The 16,061-nt window shown below is 37.0% G+C and overlaps 1 protein-coding gene across 1 annotated transcript in view; it reads left to right on the plus strand.

The window, feature by feature from the left end:
* Positions 1 to 14,411, plus strand: part of kntc1 (kinetochore associated 1) — a 31,003-nt gene extending 16,592 nt beyond the window's left edge. The window contains exons 34-62 of the mRNA XM_088293684.1: positions 351 to 451; positions 2,204 to 2,348; positions 2,908 to 2,964; positions 3,063 to 3,226; positions 3,453 to 3,557; positions 4,019 to 4,147; positions 4,223 to 4,339; positions 4,861 to 4,970; positions 5,048 to 5,252; positions 6,118 to 6,207; positions 6,417 to 6,582; positions 7,403 to 7,461; positions 7,546 to 7,762; positions 7,828 to 7,901; positions 8,173 to 8,383; positions 8,922 to 9,034; positions 9,136 to 9,191; positions 9,994 to 10,072; positions 10,157 to 10,281; positions 10,774 to 10,909; positions 11,013 to 11,108; positions 11,482 to 11,538; positions 11,616 to 11,670; positions 11,815 to 11,878; positions 11,975 to 12,104; positions 12,614 to 12,703; positions 13,368 to 13,522; positions 14,148 to 14,226; positions 14,347 to 14,411. Of these exons, the coding sequence (XP_088149810.1) occupies positions 351 to 451; positions 2,204 to 2,348; positions 2,908 to 2,964; positions 3,063 to 3,226; positions 3,453 to 3,557; positions 4,019 to 4,147; positions 4,223 to 4,339; positions 4,861 to 4,970; positions 5,048 to 5,252; positions 6,118 to 6,207; positions 6,417 to 6,582; positions 7,403 to 7,461; positions 7,546 to 7,762; positions 7,828 to 7,901; positions 8,173 to 8,383; positions 8,922 to 9,034; positions 9,136 to 9,191; positions 9,994 to 10,072; positions 10,157 to 10,281; positions 10,774 to 10,909; positions 11,013 to 11,108; positions 11,482 to 11,538; positions 11,616 to 11,670; positions 11,815 to 11,878; positions 11,975 to 12,104; positions 12,614 to 12,703; positions 13,368 to 13,522; positions 14,148 to 14,226; positions 14,347 to 14,370 (3,209 nt within the window). The 3' untranslated portion in view covers positions 14,371 to 14,411. The remainder of the gene's footprint in view (positions 1 to 350; positions 452 to 2,203; positions 2,349 to 2,907; positions 2,965 to 3,062; positions 3,227 to 3,452; positions 3,558 to 4,018; positions 4,148 to 4,222; positions 4,340 to 4,860; positions 4,971 to 5,047; positions 5,253 to 6,117; positions 6,208 to 6,416; positions 6,583 to 7,402; positions 7,462 to 7,545; positions 7,763 to 7,827; positions 7,902 to 8,172; positions 8,384 to 8,921; positions 9,035 to 9,135; positions 9,192 to 9,993; positions 10,073 to 10,156; positions 10,282 to 10,773; positions 10,910 to 11,012; positions 11,109 to 11,481; positions 11,539 to 11,615; positions 11,671 to 11,814; positions 11,879 to 11,974; positions 12,105 to 12,613; positions 12,704 to 13,367; positions 13,523 to 14,147; positions 14,227 to 14,346) is intronic.
* Positions 14,412 to 16,061: the final 1,650 nt, after the last annotated feature.

A 16,061-nucleotide genomic window follows, 5' to 3' on the forward strand; every position in this document is an offset into this window, starting at 1 on the left:
TAAATAGGCACTTAATGTACGGACTAGTGATTTGCAGCTGATCAGCTATTAACTTCCATGAATGCTGATAGAGATCCAGACCTTTCTCTGCATCAATTTAAGAAGTTCACCACTGTGCTTCTGTCAACCTCACTTTATACCCCCACTGAAATCCAGTAAGTTTTACAGAGAATTACAGAAAATATTTGCATTGGCCAGAATTTGTGAGTTTTTACGATAATCATGTTAGGTTTTTAGGTTCTACAGAAAATCTTGTATGTAGTTGGGTTCATGACTTGTAACAGGATGGGGATTCACTGTACACTTATGTGTTGGAGTGTTGGTCAAATACCATATTACCATGATTTCAGAATTGCTGCTAGATTGTTTGGAGCTTTGCAAGTCAACACGGCTTGCCATGGACATCTATCACCAGTGCCAATTATCGGACAACTATGGTTTCGTAGCTGAGGTGAGCAAGTTATCTGTTTTATTTATTTTTTGTAATGGTACATTTTATTTAAAGTGGACATTTTTTTAGCTTATCTTGTTTAATTTTGTAAAGATTCTCTGATTTCTTTAGCCTTCCATGAAAGCAGACTTATTATCTCTGTGTTTAATCTAAATCAAATATTTGCAAACATCTGATTTTACTTTGGAAAACTTTGATCAACATTTTTTTAGGATTTTTCAAACCAAACCAGTACCTGACTAAACCAGCTACTGAATCCTAATTAGTTTGTTTATGCCTTTTCTGCGCGATCAATAGGGGATGGAAAATAAAGTTGTTTCTTTTTTGTTTGTATTTTTTTTTAATCCGAGTCAGTAATTAATCGACAGATTACCGTATTTTTATGGCCAAAAGACGCGCGCGCTGTTTCAAAGGGCGCAGCACCAGTTGAGGGTGCTATTTCTGTATTTTATACTTAGACTGGGCCGACTTGGCACACTCGCGCGCATGCTAGCTCGCGCGCATGCTAGCTCATGGTAATGGCAGAAATAAAATGAACAGAACATGCATCTCTCATGCCATTTCTATCACCAAAAGAAATAAAAACAACACAAAAACTGTACTGAGGCATTCTGCGAGATTATCAGACTGAGGCATTCATGGGATCTTATCAGCCTTATCAGGTTTGAAAGATGAGTGGTGTGCTTTGCAGTGTTTTTTTTGCAGTCTGTTGTCTAAACGTGTGATGTTTCATGCTTGCAATAACATGAATGATAGGACAAACTACGACATTGTGGACAGCTTCCCTTTTGTCCAGCTTTCTTTTGCACCATCACCAAAAAGACATATTCACAAAATATATTTATCACACTCAATTTGTAGCATAGATGTCTCAGACTTTGGCCTGTAGGGTATTCTAACATTCACTCTGCAACGCCACAAAGGGATAGGCTCACTAATCAAGAATAAGTGCTAGTCAGTTCTTCTTCTTCTTTTCCTTTCGCCTCAGCGAATCGGTTGTCTCCATCGAACCCTGTCTTCTGCATCCTCTCCTCTCACCCCAACGACTTTCATGTTCTCTTAAACTACTTCCATAAACCTCCTCTTCCAATATACTCACTATCTCTTCTCTGGACATGTCCAAACCATCTCAGTCTGGCCTCTCTGACTTTATCTCCAAAGCAGACAGCTTAATCAGTTACTGTATTTAAAAAATCGTTAGTTGCAACTTGCAGCGCTAGTCCCTGTGTTGTCTACGATATTATAACTAAGCAATGGCCCGGAAGCGCTATCATATTAATATAAGTATTTTTCTATCACAATTCAATTTTAGACTCAGGTAGCTCTGCACACTGTAACGAAAGCTGTACTCTGCGGTGCCGCAGCGTTAGCAATGGCTCGTTTGCATGTTACAGGGCCGGCCCCTGTCAACATATCACCTTTTCCTGAAAATGAAAAATGGTGAAAGTTTTCTTTTAGTCATTGTGGTATTCAAATAAAATTCGACACCTGGGAATTGTTTTAAATCGTGAAATAAATGCATGCCGAAATATCATTAGCTAAGTCATGTAGGGACGTTTTCACAAAGCATGAAAAAAATATTTTTAGCCAATACATTGTTTTGTTTTTTTATTGATTTGGTAAGAGTAAGTTAAAATACACCCGGACAAGTATTCTATCCGGCTAACGATACTTCTTAAATCTACTTTAATTCAAAAAGAGAAATGGAGATGAAAGTATGTTCGAATAACACGTTTGATTTGTTGGACGCAGGATTTAGCCATGGATGCAGAGAAAGATCCATATTCGCAGTGGTGTTTCCAAGATGTCTTTCATGAAGATTGCATCGTTTTGGACCCAGTGTCCGTGTTACCTGTACAATATGAAATAACCAACTGCTTGATGCCTGTGTCTCAAGGTAAATCCAAGCAATTACTGTATTGCTTTGAAATACAAGTATAATTTTGTGACCACACTTGTAATGCAAAACACTTGTACCTCAAATCATCTTTCCTGTTGGAATGAACGAAAATGGTATTTATCTGCTCCAGCCCTTAAAAAATAGGCAAATTTTTTCTAATAGAATAAGAAAAAGAGTACTGTAATGTTGCACTCTATAAAAACATTCTTTATTAATGATATCAAAATAAATAAATAAATGGACTGTAAAAATAATTGCCACATTTATTTGCCTCAATTCAATGAGAAATATAATACAAACACAGGAAAAAGTGTTTAACAATTAATTCAGTAAAACACTGGGACACTGCTGTTTGTTAGCCTGTCTGTGGTGTTTTTGCATTTTTTTTTGTTCTCATTAAGTTAAATGGACTGTTGTAAGGCAAAGCCCTGTGGTTGTTTTGAGTAAAATGATCTTTGTTTTATGGTTAGTTTGCCAGTTAACGTCAGGGAGTGGCAATAAACGGGGACGTTCACGTTGGATTTTGAGTGCCGTTGCTTGTTTCCCATGATTGCAGATACCAAACTATACCCCCTGGACTGTTCCTGCCTCTCTCACTGCTCATTTAGAGATGGTGGGTACAACGTCCCCATTTTCAGTATGTCTGTAAATGTGTCCTTATCATACCAAATCGCCATTACACTCGTAACATTGGTTTGGTCCTTGGTGCAGGTTTCAACTACTTGCGGCCACTGCGGAGTCCTCTGCTCAGCATGTTACAGATGTTACATGAGTGCAGCCAGCTATTGTTGGCCCTCAAGGTGCTGGTCAACTCGTACGGCAGCTGCTTGCAACACGTCACCTCCAACATCATGGACTCCAAGTTTAGCGCACAAGTAGGGGGCTGCAAAACACAATAATCCTTTATACGTTTCTACAGTATTTAAGGAACTTGATTCCCTACCTACCTATCAACATGCTTCCCTATCCATTGTACCTACTTAATTACTTCATCCATACCAACTCCCTCCTTCTCTATCTATACCTACACAGTACCATGGCTACCTTCAACATATGTCTATAAATGATATAAAAATAATGCTTCTTGTGCCACTTTTTCAGATTTACCACGCACAAGATCTGAGAAAGTACAACGTGTCGTTGAACGAGCTGCACAAGATCACCACCTCGTCCCTGAACTCCATAGCTGTGGCTCTGCTCAATAAAGTGAGAACCTGCATTTTCCATTAGTCTAAAACACAGCTCTACTGATTTTTTATTTTTACTCAAGGATCAAATTTGATTTGATTTTGAGCGTATTCATAGATGAGGTAACCAGAAGTTTCGACATAAGTAGGTAGGAGGGAAGGAGAGAGATTGTTACATGTATATATGTTTGCATGTATGTATTTATTTAAAGTTATAAAACATTGAATATTTTTGATAAAAAAAAATATTTCTTGGACTTTTTAGTTAGCTATGATTAATTTGAATGAACCAATCAATATATAACATGTATTTTTACAATTTGATTCCAAACAAATCAATTATCCAACTTTTAGATGAGATAAATATAAAAAACATGACTACATTTTAATTAACCACTTTTAGATTAGAGAACTGCAAAATTCATGCGAAAATGCATATTCCCTGTTCGCCTCTCATTCGCTTTCTTTGATGTACTTAAGGTTTTCAATTGGAGGATGTTGGATTGCGAGTTGGCCATTGGGCTCTGCATGCTCCTCTCAGAGGAAGAGGTCTTCAAAATCCTGTGGAAGGTTATCGACAACACGTGGGGAAACTATGAGAGAATTTTGGTTCGCGAAGACTGAAGTTATTGTCATTCACTGTAATGGTGATTACAGTTGTCATGATTTCCATCTGTCTTTCAGGCGGTAGCCAGGGTCGGGGTGGAACTTTGCAACTTGTACCATCACGCTGAGCAAAAGAACAAGTTTCTCTCTGTTATTACTGATGCTGAATGGGGCATCAAGCTTGCCAAAATAGAGGTACGGTGAACCTTTACTATTCGCGTTAGAGTTTGGTCCCTAATCCATACAAATAACAAAATTCACAAGTATTGGACACCCCGCTAAAAATGTTTATTATTGCCTACATTAGTTGTTAAATCCCAAAATATACCTCAAACTGTGATCCCAAAACACTTTGTCATCTCATCACACATTACCCTTAAAAATGAAATAATTATAGATGATTTGATTATGAAAAAAAATGCCAATTGTGGCGGTTGCTTGAGCAAATGCATTTAATAAGAATATATGTGATTGTTTCCACCAAATAATAATTACCAAATTATCCGTACTTTCACACAATTTAATTTGTTTTTCCCCACTGGAAAAAAAATATTTTTTGAAAAATAAAGAATCTTTAAATCTATTTCACCTGTAAGGGTTACAATGCATTTTAGGTTCATCATGAAATTTCAATTATACATAGCCCAATATCCCAAAAATTTTTTCAGTAGTGTAAGGTCTTTGCTCTATTGAACTCATGTTTGTGTCTATTGCAGATCTCCATCCAGCCTGTGTTTCACCAGCAACCAGAGCTGAAGAGCACATTGATCCCTGTTCTGGTAAAGAACAAGAGAATCACTCCTGACATCATCCTCCAGTATTGCAGGTCTCTAAAATGTCCAACTTGAAGTTCAGCAAGCTCTGTTTTCTCGTGCTCTAACTCTTTCTACTTATAATCTTCAGCACGTACGGTCTGGACAGCAAAAATGTCATCAACCAGTATGTTACCAACTTACTGCTGCTCCAAGAGGAGGAAAATGAGGAGGCAGACACAAGCCACGCACAAGCCCGCTGCTATTCGGATACATTGGAGCGGGTCCTGGACATCATCCCCAAGTTGCACCAAACTCAGGAGCTCATTAGCAGTTTGTCAGCCGCCATTTTTAAGGTTTTGAGAATACCTTGTTTATCATGGGGGTTATGTTTTAAATGACAATCAATGCTGTATGAAGACCATACATTTTTTTTCTTAATTCACCCCTGTCACACTTAAGAAAAAAGAATTAACGCACTTATCGTCTTTTGAACGTCTGCTTGCTTAGCTGAAAATGTAATGAGAACCATTATATATGTTTCAATAATCACAAGGGGTGGATATTAAAAACGAAGTTTATTTTATTTTCTTTTTTTATAAACTCCCGAAAAACATTGATCAGCAAAATGATTTTCCCACATCAAACGAGGGGTATCTCACCATAAAAATCGAAGAAAAATAAATAAATTAAAAATATTATATTAAAAATATTGAAAAATAAATCCGCAAATAGGTGAATCCGTGGGTACCAAATTGTAAGTATGCAGGGTCCGTTTTTAACGTTGTAAACCCATAAAAAAAAGAATTGCTTAAAAATACCTGGTGGCGCTTACATTGATCTCAACTATTTTATTTGTGCGTGGCTGTTTCCGCTCCATGGAGCACTGACACAAAAGTGCATTTCAATGCTTTAATGATGAAGGGATGTGTCCACAAATAATATGGATGCGATCCAACACGGCCCATTTTTCACTAACAAGCTCAATTAAAAAGGGGGCGTGCCAAGGTAAATCTCATCACAAAAAAGCCTTCAATCACTGCAGTGTCTTTTAGGGGGGGCATTTTAGTACTCATGTGATTTTTACCTGCAAACCTATTATATTCGTGCCAATATTAACGTCGATGAAGCGTCCCTTTTTTAATGGGCGCTGCTATTTTCTTATAAATGTTTTGTGTCTGTGCATGTATCCATTACTTTACTTCACTTTTTTTCACTCAGCTCAGTCCATACAACTATGAGAGGATCGAGGTGGTGCTGAAACTCTTAGTTGCTGCTGATGAGAATGTGGCAGGCTTTTCTGCCACTCAGGTAAAATAATCATAGAAAAACACAGTAGTGCTCCCCTGCTATATCATTTGTCACCCACCCTTTTCCCACTATATTGTGAAGATTTTTGTGGAATGTACCTTCTCGTCTATTGCTGAACGACTCCAGCTCAGTCGCCTCCCTAACGAGGACATGTGCAATGAAAGAAAAAAATTGTGAAAAATCCCAACATAAGATGATGTGGTCTGCAGGCAATTGGCTTCCTGCAGCACTTGAAGTCCTATAAGCGTCTGGCTCCCCCGTCGGACGTGGAGCACTTATACATTCTGGAGAACAGTCTCCCACCCAGTCCCCTGGATGCCATCAGGTTGCCTTTCCACCTGCTCTTGCAGAACAAACACTACTGGAAGATTATATGTGAGTTAACCGTGGTATACTTGGATTGAAGGCATGCAAAAAACATTTCCATCTCTCCATTTATATTGACTCTGCTAGTAAATGTACCCCACTGGGCGAACACAATTTTATTTTGCTCTGGTAGTTTTAATGATGTTTATATAGTACAATACAACACTTCACCTTTTCCACATTTTATGTTACAACCTAATTTCAAAATTGAAATATAAATGTAACAAAAGACTGAACAAAGGCTGTGAACAGTTGATTTTTTTTTTTTAGTATGCATATATTTAAAATTGTGTGTAGGGCCCAACTGAAAGCACTAAATTACTTTGAATGTTTTTTTTTAGCCATCTCTGAATGCCAATTCTTTGGATGCGACCCAGAGCACTGATGAATCTGAAAAGGTGCTGAGTGTGTAAAAATTGGAACTAAACCTTGATTTAAACCAGTATTCCATCTTTAAAAAATGCTTTTTTGCCCCCATTTTTTTCTTTACTAACAGAAACTGAAATGACGACTATTGAGTTATCTCATGCTAGCTCTCAGTGGTTCTGCTGCAAATTATCTTCACTTTTAATACTAAGCTCTTGCGAGTATTTTTCTCACTCTTTTTAAATTGTACAGTAGTTAATAATTTTCATTGACTTCTAATTTGAAAACTAGTCACTCATAAATTCCGTGTCAATATGTTATATCATGAGGTGATTATGCATTTAATGTTTACATAATAGGCCACTGAGGTAAAAAAAAAAAAAAAACAACTGCAAAGTGGCCTGAAAATTTAGTTTGATAAGCAACACTGTTCACATACATTACTTTAAATGTGTGTTTTAAGCTCCGGAGCTCAATGAGGATACGTTCCCAACTCTTCTTCTAATCAGCAAACTGATGAAGGTACAGCACATAAGTCTAACGTGAGCCCAAAACTCAGTCCAGTGTAAAAATAAATAAATAAACATCCACCCATCTCCCCGCCAGGTGAGCCTAGACAAGCTCCACGTGTTGGCGGCCAACCACGTGTTCGATAAAAAGATGAAACCCCTCATCCTGGAGCAAAGGAAAATGTCTCAGGCTCCGAACAACAAGAAGGAGATCCAGAAAATGGCCATGACCGTCATGACGTATATCCGCTGCATCAAGAACCAGGAATGGGCGGTTGCCACGGCTCACAAGATCACTCAAGAGCTGCCTCCAGGTTTGACTCAAGGATGTTATGTCATTATTGGTCAGTATGCAAATAAATTGTCATCTTGTATACAGGCTATGAGAAGACGCAGTCACTTCGGTTTTGCTTGGCCATTGGAAAAACATGGCTTGGCGATCCAAACCTTGATGTAGGTATTTATTTGCAAAAGAACTGTGCGCTATGGGCGTAATATAAAATCTCAGATTTTTATGTTTCATTTTTATATTTCTGAACTTTTTTTTTTTCTTGTTTGCCTTTAAAAAAATCAAATGACACTCATTATTCAAAACAATTTCTGAAAAGTTTTTTTTTTTCCCGGTCTTGAACATTTTTTTTTCTAGAATTTACACGTATCAACTTCCTTTACAATTATGCTTTTGCTGTGTTGATTCCCAACTGATGGTTTTGGGAACCTGCAGGATGCGACACGGACCCGTGGAGATGTCATCTTGTCCAAGTTGCAGCTGCAGTTCCTGTGCTCAGCCACGGAAAGCATTCTAATACCCACTCCGTTCAATACACCCGAACACCTCAAGCTCAGCGGTGCTCCGGACAAGCTCATTACAGTTCTCTACGAGCACAGCAGCGTGGAACAACGCTTCAGGGCCGCGGGAGGGCAAACTTATCCTGGTGCGTCTACAGATGATACAACATTTTCCACAATATCAACTTTTAATAATATCTTAGTAACATGCTTTTGTCAAAAATAGCCCAAGGATAAAAACTAGTTTTCTTTTCTTTTCTTTTTTTTTTGTGGAAAATTCATTATTTTTAGTATTTATAATGAAAATATATAAATATATTTTTTGTTTATTCCATTTTTAATGTCTTTTTATGACATTCATGTTTTTTGATTACATTTAAAAGGGAAAGCAAATACTTAATACATGACTATTATTTTCTTCTTTTTAATAAATTGCTTCACTAATATTTTGTCTTCTTTTTAAGAAATTACGGAGTTTAATGACATTTAAAATGAAATGACAGAAAATGCAAATCACTAACAGGGAATTCTCCATTCATGAAAAGATTATTACATAAACCATGCATGCAATAAAAAAATGTTTAATACATGTGCGGAATATTGTACCGCTGATCTTTTTAGGAACGACAGTGTATTTTAGGAAATACAATGAAAATAATGCTTTTAATGGTGTCCTTGTTTCAGACATACATGCTGTGGTGAAGGAAATTGTCGCCATCAACCAAGTTGATCTCCTGAAAATCCACAACACACTGCTGGAAAAGTGGATCTGCAAAACAGGTTCTGTGTTGCCAAAGGTTTGTTTCCCTTCAGCTGACAAACTTTACATACTCTATGCTTTGTCATGAGTTTCTTCATTCCATCCTATTCTACTATTTTCAACGTCTGCCCTCAAAAGGATTTTGGCCATCAGGAATGTGCCAGGAACTTCAAAGATGACCCAGACTTAATGAGGTAGCATTCTTTATGTACGTGTATCTACCTAAAATTGCATTTCTGGGCCACCCTAAAACTTTTCACATCAATAATGTGTCTTACTTTGGTAGAATTATTCATTTACAATTTTTTTCTCAAATAAGCAAAAGTGATGCATATTTTAAAAAAAAACAATAAGATGTAACATCTCAGATAAATAATGAATGTTGAAGAATTGCAATGTCAATAGTTTGTCTGCTTTTTCGGAAATAAAAAACATTTAAAACGAAACCAAGCATTTTGACAGAGCTGGGCTTTTGTCCCAAAGTCGTAACTGTCCGTACCGTGCGGACGCACATTTTGAGGATGGAGGATGGAATACAAGAATATATAACATGAAGACCTGTGGCTTTGAGTCCAAAGCGGAAAATGTATGTACAAATCCGTTTTTATGGCTAAATTTCGCAACACAGTCCGTCACTTTTGATGTACTGCGCTCTGACAATGAGGTCATTGACGAAAATGATTATTACCCGCTGCTCTTGTGTCGAATGAAGGTATTTAGTTTTTTAAAATTCTGATGTATCTTTTAATATATATATATATATCTCTGCGAGACCATCATGCTAACCCGTCGTCTGCCGTTCCGCCGCATTTTAATATATAAAAGCTTAAATATTTCTTTTTAGGAAAATGCAACATCCATCATTTATCTTCTGCTTTGGAAATGACCAATTTTGATTCCATTTAAAGTGATGCATTAAAAAAATATATATATATACATAAAATGGCATCTGCTTGTTGTAATACTAATCATTACCATGCTATTTGTTGCTGTCAGGGTGGTGCACATGCTGCAGTCTCAACCTACAGCCAATGCAGTGTGCCTTCTTAGCTCTATCCTGTCTGCCGAGACCTGGGTGAGTCCGTCATTGCGGTGGGAGAAATGCATCCATATACTCTACTTTAGTGCTCTCAGCATTCTTATGTTCTCCCCCCTGTAGCCTCTCAGCAAATCCGGCCCTCGTCTCACCTTACGCCATCGAACCCGAGTTCTCCTTTGCCTCGTGCGACTCGCTGACGCAGGCACCCTGGAAGCCCAGTTGAAGATCCCAAGGGTGGAACTGGAGTAAGCTGATTCAGTGATTTTCATCTTGCAAATGCTCAAAAACATTCACTATACTGCACCAAATTCCTTTTATTTCATTATTCCTCCTAGTTTTTTTTTCTCCTTCCACAGTTCTCAACCAATTCAGACTGTTCAAACTTCAAAAGATTCACAAAATGCAGGACATGACTTTTCCCACTTTTAGTATGATTTCACAATTTCCATACAAAAATGATCAATCTTTCCCATTCTGTGTGTTCAGCTCATTCAAGACATTTTGGGAATTATTTTTGACATTACAAAATGTCTGCATTATTTTGCATCACAACATTTCCAAGCGAATGTTTGATATTTTACATTTCTTAACTGATTAAACACAGTCTGACTTGTAATTGTTCATCTAATTCAGGATGTCTGCAGCTATGTGGAGCAGTTAATCACAAAATTCACAAATTCTCAGAAACTTTTTCCCAGGTCAATGATAGTTTACTTTTGAAATGTATGTATTTTCAGCAACCACCTGAAATGTTACATTTTTGTGTCCCGGCTGGAGGCCCTGAACATTCCCTACACGGTGCAGTCATTCCTCAGCAGCCCCAAAGAGGGCTTGATCAAAGGTCTGTGGAAGAATCACAGCCATGAGCCACAGGTAGTTTCTCCTCAGTATGAAAATGAGGCCCTTGAGCCCAAAATTCTGCTTTACCCCTGCTCTTGGGAATTGTGGCACTTATGGTAAGAGTTTGTGTTTTCAGGCCGTGTGTTTGGTAGCGGACCTGTGCCTTGAGTACAAGGTTTATGACCCTCAGCTGTGGAACAGTCTTCTTCAGAAAATGCTCTGCTTCAACTTGGTCAGCACATTCACATTTAATATAGCTTGACACAAATGTGGCAATTAAATTTTTTTTTAGGTGGGAAGAGGGGGGAGGGGTTGCTATTAGTCAGCCCCCCCACCCCAAAAAAACACCCAGCCCAAAGTCCCCCATCCTTAGACTGATTGAGTAGTCCCGATGCCTTTTAATACACGACACGATCCACTACTTCTGGGTGTGACTAAACTGTGTATCCTTCAGCCCTACCGAAGCGATCCCATGTCTGTCTACTCTCACCTGTGTTGTCTATTATTTGTGGTTTTAAAAAATATATCTATATTTCACTCACTGCTCATCGGCCATGTTAATGTGAATGTGCAGGAAAATAATACGTATACACCTCTATCTTCAGATTGGCGATCTCCAGAATGTACTGGAAGCAGTGGTTGCAGTGCCAGCACTGTGGGAGGTAGTGTTTAAAATTAAGTAAATGGTAAAAAAAACATTTGACAGACTTCATGGGTTTTTGCCCTCTCATCTCTCCAGATTTCTAGTTTTTCCAGGGCCTGGAAGAGTATGATGCTAGCACCTTTTGTCTCAGGTATTCATTTTTTGGTATTTGTATTCATATTTGGTTCATCGATGTTACTGTAATTATGCACTTGCAAACATCTGCTACTTTACTATTAGAATGGTAGTATAGAATTAATTATTGTAATGTACATAATTCCTGTTTTGGTTTCAGCTTCTTTGCCGTTGAGTGAGGATCAGCAAGCAACATTCTACAGGAACTTTGTTCTCCTTCTAAAGTACATTCTCTTATTTGTCCTTATGTACTGTATACAGTACATACTGTGTGGATGTAGATTTTATTTATTTTTTCTCTCTTTTGCATTGATCCCCAGGTGTCCACTGTTGTTAAGCATGGACTTGATTGGAATCGCCAAAGGCTTTGCCCAATTCAGTCTCCTGGCCTTTGCCCTTGGAACACTCCTGCTCATCACTTCTGCCAGCAAAAAAGATCAGCAGGTTCAGGTGAGCATGTCAAATAAAACATTTTTTTATGCTGCCAAATCTGATTCTGATCACGCATGAGGTCGATATAGATTCCGATCCCATGATTAACTGTTTTTAAATTTTAGAGCTAATCACTAACAATTATTTTAATAATCGATTAATCTGACAATTGTTTTTTGAGTAATTGATTAATCAGATTTAAAAACGGAACAAAAATGTATCAAAATTCCCATCCCGTTATTTTGCAAAATCAGACATTTCAAATTCATACACATGATTCAGTTACCGATTTTGGTCTGTAATGTGCAGTGTTGAGTAAAGGGGGAGGGGACACTCCTCTCCACATGGGAATCACAAAACACAATATAAGAGTCTCCTGTTTCTCGTCAGACCCAACCTGCTGATTTGGGGTCTTATTAAAGTATCACTTGTGTCTCTTTGGACTTGACAAACTGCTTTTGGCTCAGTTTTTTTTTTTTTTCATCTCAACAATGTCTCTTCATAAAATTGTTGCTTGTTATGTGCAGGGCTTTCTTTCCATGCATGATCCACTCACTGTACTGGAGCAGGAAGAGGAGTTCATGAACACGGGAGACTTTGCTGGAATTCCCTCACAGGTGAGTTGTCGCCTTCTTCTTCTTATTTTCTTATTGAATTTTATTTTTATCCCTTACTATATTCTTTGTAAAGCATCTTTGAGTTTCCAGAAAAGTGCTATATAAATCCAATGCATTATTATTAATATTAATTATTACTATTAATAATAATCGTAATATTATTACTACTGATATTAATGTTAATGTTGTAATTGATTTTAGTGTTTATGTTAATATCATTAATATAATTATTAATATTGTTGGTATTAATATTAAGAGAAGTTACTGTTGCCGAGCAACAAGTGACATGTTGTTTGTCACGAACACTGGCGGCTTGTGCAAATTCATCTCTTGAATCAGTAAAGCTGTGAAAGAGGAAACTGATGGTGAGAATATTCTCACACAGCGTGATAAGTGTAATAAGAGCATTATTGTAATTTAATTCATCATTGAGGCCCAGCTGTTCAATGAAAAGCAAACCCCCACCCCAGAAACATTACTGCTTTTCTCAGAGGTCGGTCAGCCTTCACCCTTTTGTAGTGGCTCCATGTGAATTTGGAAAGTATATATATACACGCACGCACACACACACACACACTTAAATCAAGGAGGAGAATTGGCGACTAGTGAAGCAGTGAAGCACGAATATTATGGGGGTACTGTATCATGTTTTCTGACCTTTCAGATCAGGGAGAGCGTGTTGACGTACATGTTGCAACATGGTCAACACGTCAAGCTAGTGAAAACCAATCACTTCACGCACCTTAAGAAGTTCATGGTGACCAGAGGCCAACCGGACAAAGTGAAGGACCTGATCAGTTATCTGATCAACCGCAACTGGTAAGTCTGTTTTCTTTGAGACTCATGGTGTTGCTTGTCGCGGTATCGTGTATTGCTCAGCAAGAAATTTCCTCCTTTGTGATTGTGTAAACCCCATATGGTTAACCGCCTGCTTAGATAGTGTGAAAAACCACATCAGACTCTTTGAATGGTGCTTTAAGCTTTACATTCATATGGGAATATTTCACAACAAGTCGTCTTTTCAGACCCAAAAGCAGAAGTTAGTAATCTTACCTTTTGTCTTTTCGGACTAGATCTACGATCTTAAGGTCAGATTTAAAAAAATAAATGAGTAAATAATTACATTTTTAAAAAATAAAATGTTGCCTCTTTAAGCTTAGTGCAAGTCTTACTTTTAGTCTCACCTCTCTCTCTTCAGCCATGATCTTATGCTTTTGGGTCTGGTTACTTGTCTCATTTGTGTCTCTTCAGACCCAAACTAATTATTCTAATCTAATTATTTTTCTCTACTATGTCCAACGTTTTTAGTTATGTCCATTTTTTTTTCAAGTCCTCCCCTTCTCTTCAGACCCAATATGAAGAACATTTTCCATACAACACAGTACTAAAAGTGCTTTGCTCTTGAATGCTACACTATTTATGAGTGGTTTGATCTGCTCCTCAGTCAGGATGATGCTCGCTGGCTGGCTCAGGAGTACGTGAAACACCGAAAGCATGAAGATGCAACCAACAGTGGCTTCCAGGTAATACAATTATAAATGATAAATCATAAAAAAATTCGAAACAATTGCCACTGATTAACTTGATTAACACACGCAGCCGTTTTGGTGTATACTTAAGGTGGAATGCTTTTCCCCTTCTAGGACCTTCTTACATTGAGTGTTTGATGAAATGAGAGTTTCTGCGAAACGTTATTGCCACTGTAATGTTTTAATCTTATCTTTGTTTCCTGTTCAAATAAATGTTTCCATTGTTAAGTATGGTATTGGACAGTAATGTTTTGGAGCGTTTCTCTTTATATAAAGGTAATCATCATTTTATGTATGGAAGGTAAGAGCTGCTCAAGTCACTATGTCAGAACTTGCAAAAACTCCAATGCTGAGATTTGAACCCCAAACCTCATAACTGTGAGGCAGATGTGCTAACCACTATAACACCCTGCTGCCCATTTAAACAGTCAATTTTACATAATAGATTATGCAAATGGAAGTGCTCTATAAAAATATTAAAGTCTGTCTTTTTACATAAAATGTCTTGGTTTCTAAAAAAAAAAAAAAAAAAAAAAGGAAAGGATATGAAACGCATGCAAAATTGCATGTTTGTGTTTTTTTTTTGGGCCGGGTGGGCTTTACATGTTTTAGTAAAATATTAGTATCCTGTGTGTATGCCATCTTTATTCTGAGAATTGAAGTTATTTGAAATGCTCCTTTTTTTAAGGTGTGATCCACACTTAAAGAGGAAGTGTGAAGCTGTCATCTCTTGAGTGAATGAAATGTGATGAAGCAACACATTTGGAGGCGACATTGAACTCTTTATTGCATTTCCGTGCATGTGAAGTTGTTGGTTTTTCAGCAGAAGCAGTGAAAGTGCAGCGAAAAGTCAGTCAACATTAGGACAGTAGGACAAACATTTGATTTATAAAATGGAACGAATAGGCCAGGTCATTCATAGATGTTTAAAAAATACTAGTTGTGTCAGCTGTATATCTTTGTATTCACTAAATTTGGTTTCACATTTTTTTCACGAGATAAAAATATTTTTATAAACTTAATACAAAATGAGTAAATACAGTGGAATTAATTTTGGGTGGGAAAACAGCAAAATTAATGTAACAAATTTAACTTTAACTATTATATGTATTACTTTATAATTAACCAATTGTTTAATGATGTAGAGTTACAAAATTATAGATGTTTGTATTCATGTTATGTTCTTTATTTGAAATGAACTAATTAATGAATAAGTACAAAGTTAATACATTGTAACTAACCACTTTGTGGGAAAACTTAAATTAACAACACAAACATGACTTACTACATTTAATAAATGATAACTCTGTAGCATTGTTTATTTTTCAATTTTTTTCATTTCTTTATTGACAATGAATCAACAAATTATATGGAAAATTTTTAAAACGGAGTAACACTGCTAGATTAATGCAACAAATTGTACTTACTATTATAGCTATTTCTTTATATAGTTAAATGTATTATTTGCAGCCCTGCCAAATTTGAATGATTAAAAAATTGCCAAGTATAGGATACGCTGTTTGGATGATTGATGGATAAAATTAGACTGCAAAATTGTTGTGTGCTTGTCTGCTAAATGCGTGAATCCACAACCCGCTGAAAATAAATGCTACTTGGTCTAACATTATCTTTATGCCTAACATCCCAACATGTTCGAGCTGCGAATATATATATATATATATATATATATATATATATATATATATATATATATATATATATACGCTTAAGGCCTCTAGTAGCAGCTAGCTCACGAACTAACAGGCCTGTGCCTAAGAATAATAACCCACGCTAGATGCAAAAGAAAAAAATGCATACCTTATAAGTCA

Source organism: Idiotropiscis lumnitzeri, chromosome 1 (genome assembly GCF_059441095.1).
Source record: "Idiotropiscis lumnitzeri isolate Australia: NSW breed Sydney's pygmy pipehorse chromosome 1, RoL_Ilum_1.0, whole genome shotgun sequence".
In the NCBI taxonomy this organism is placed as follows: Eukaryota; Metazoa; Chordata; class Actinopteri; order Syngnathiformes; family Syngnathidae; genus Idiotropiscis; species Idiotropiscis lumnitzeri.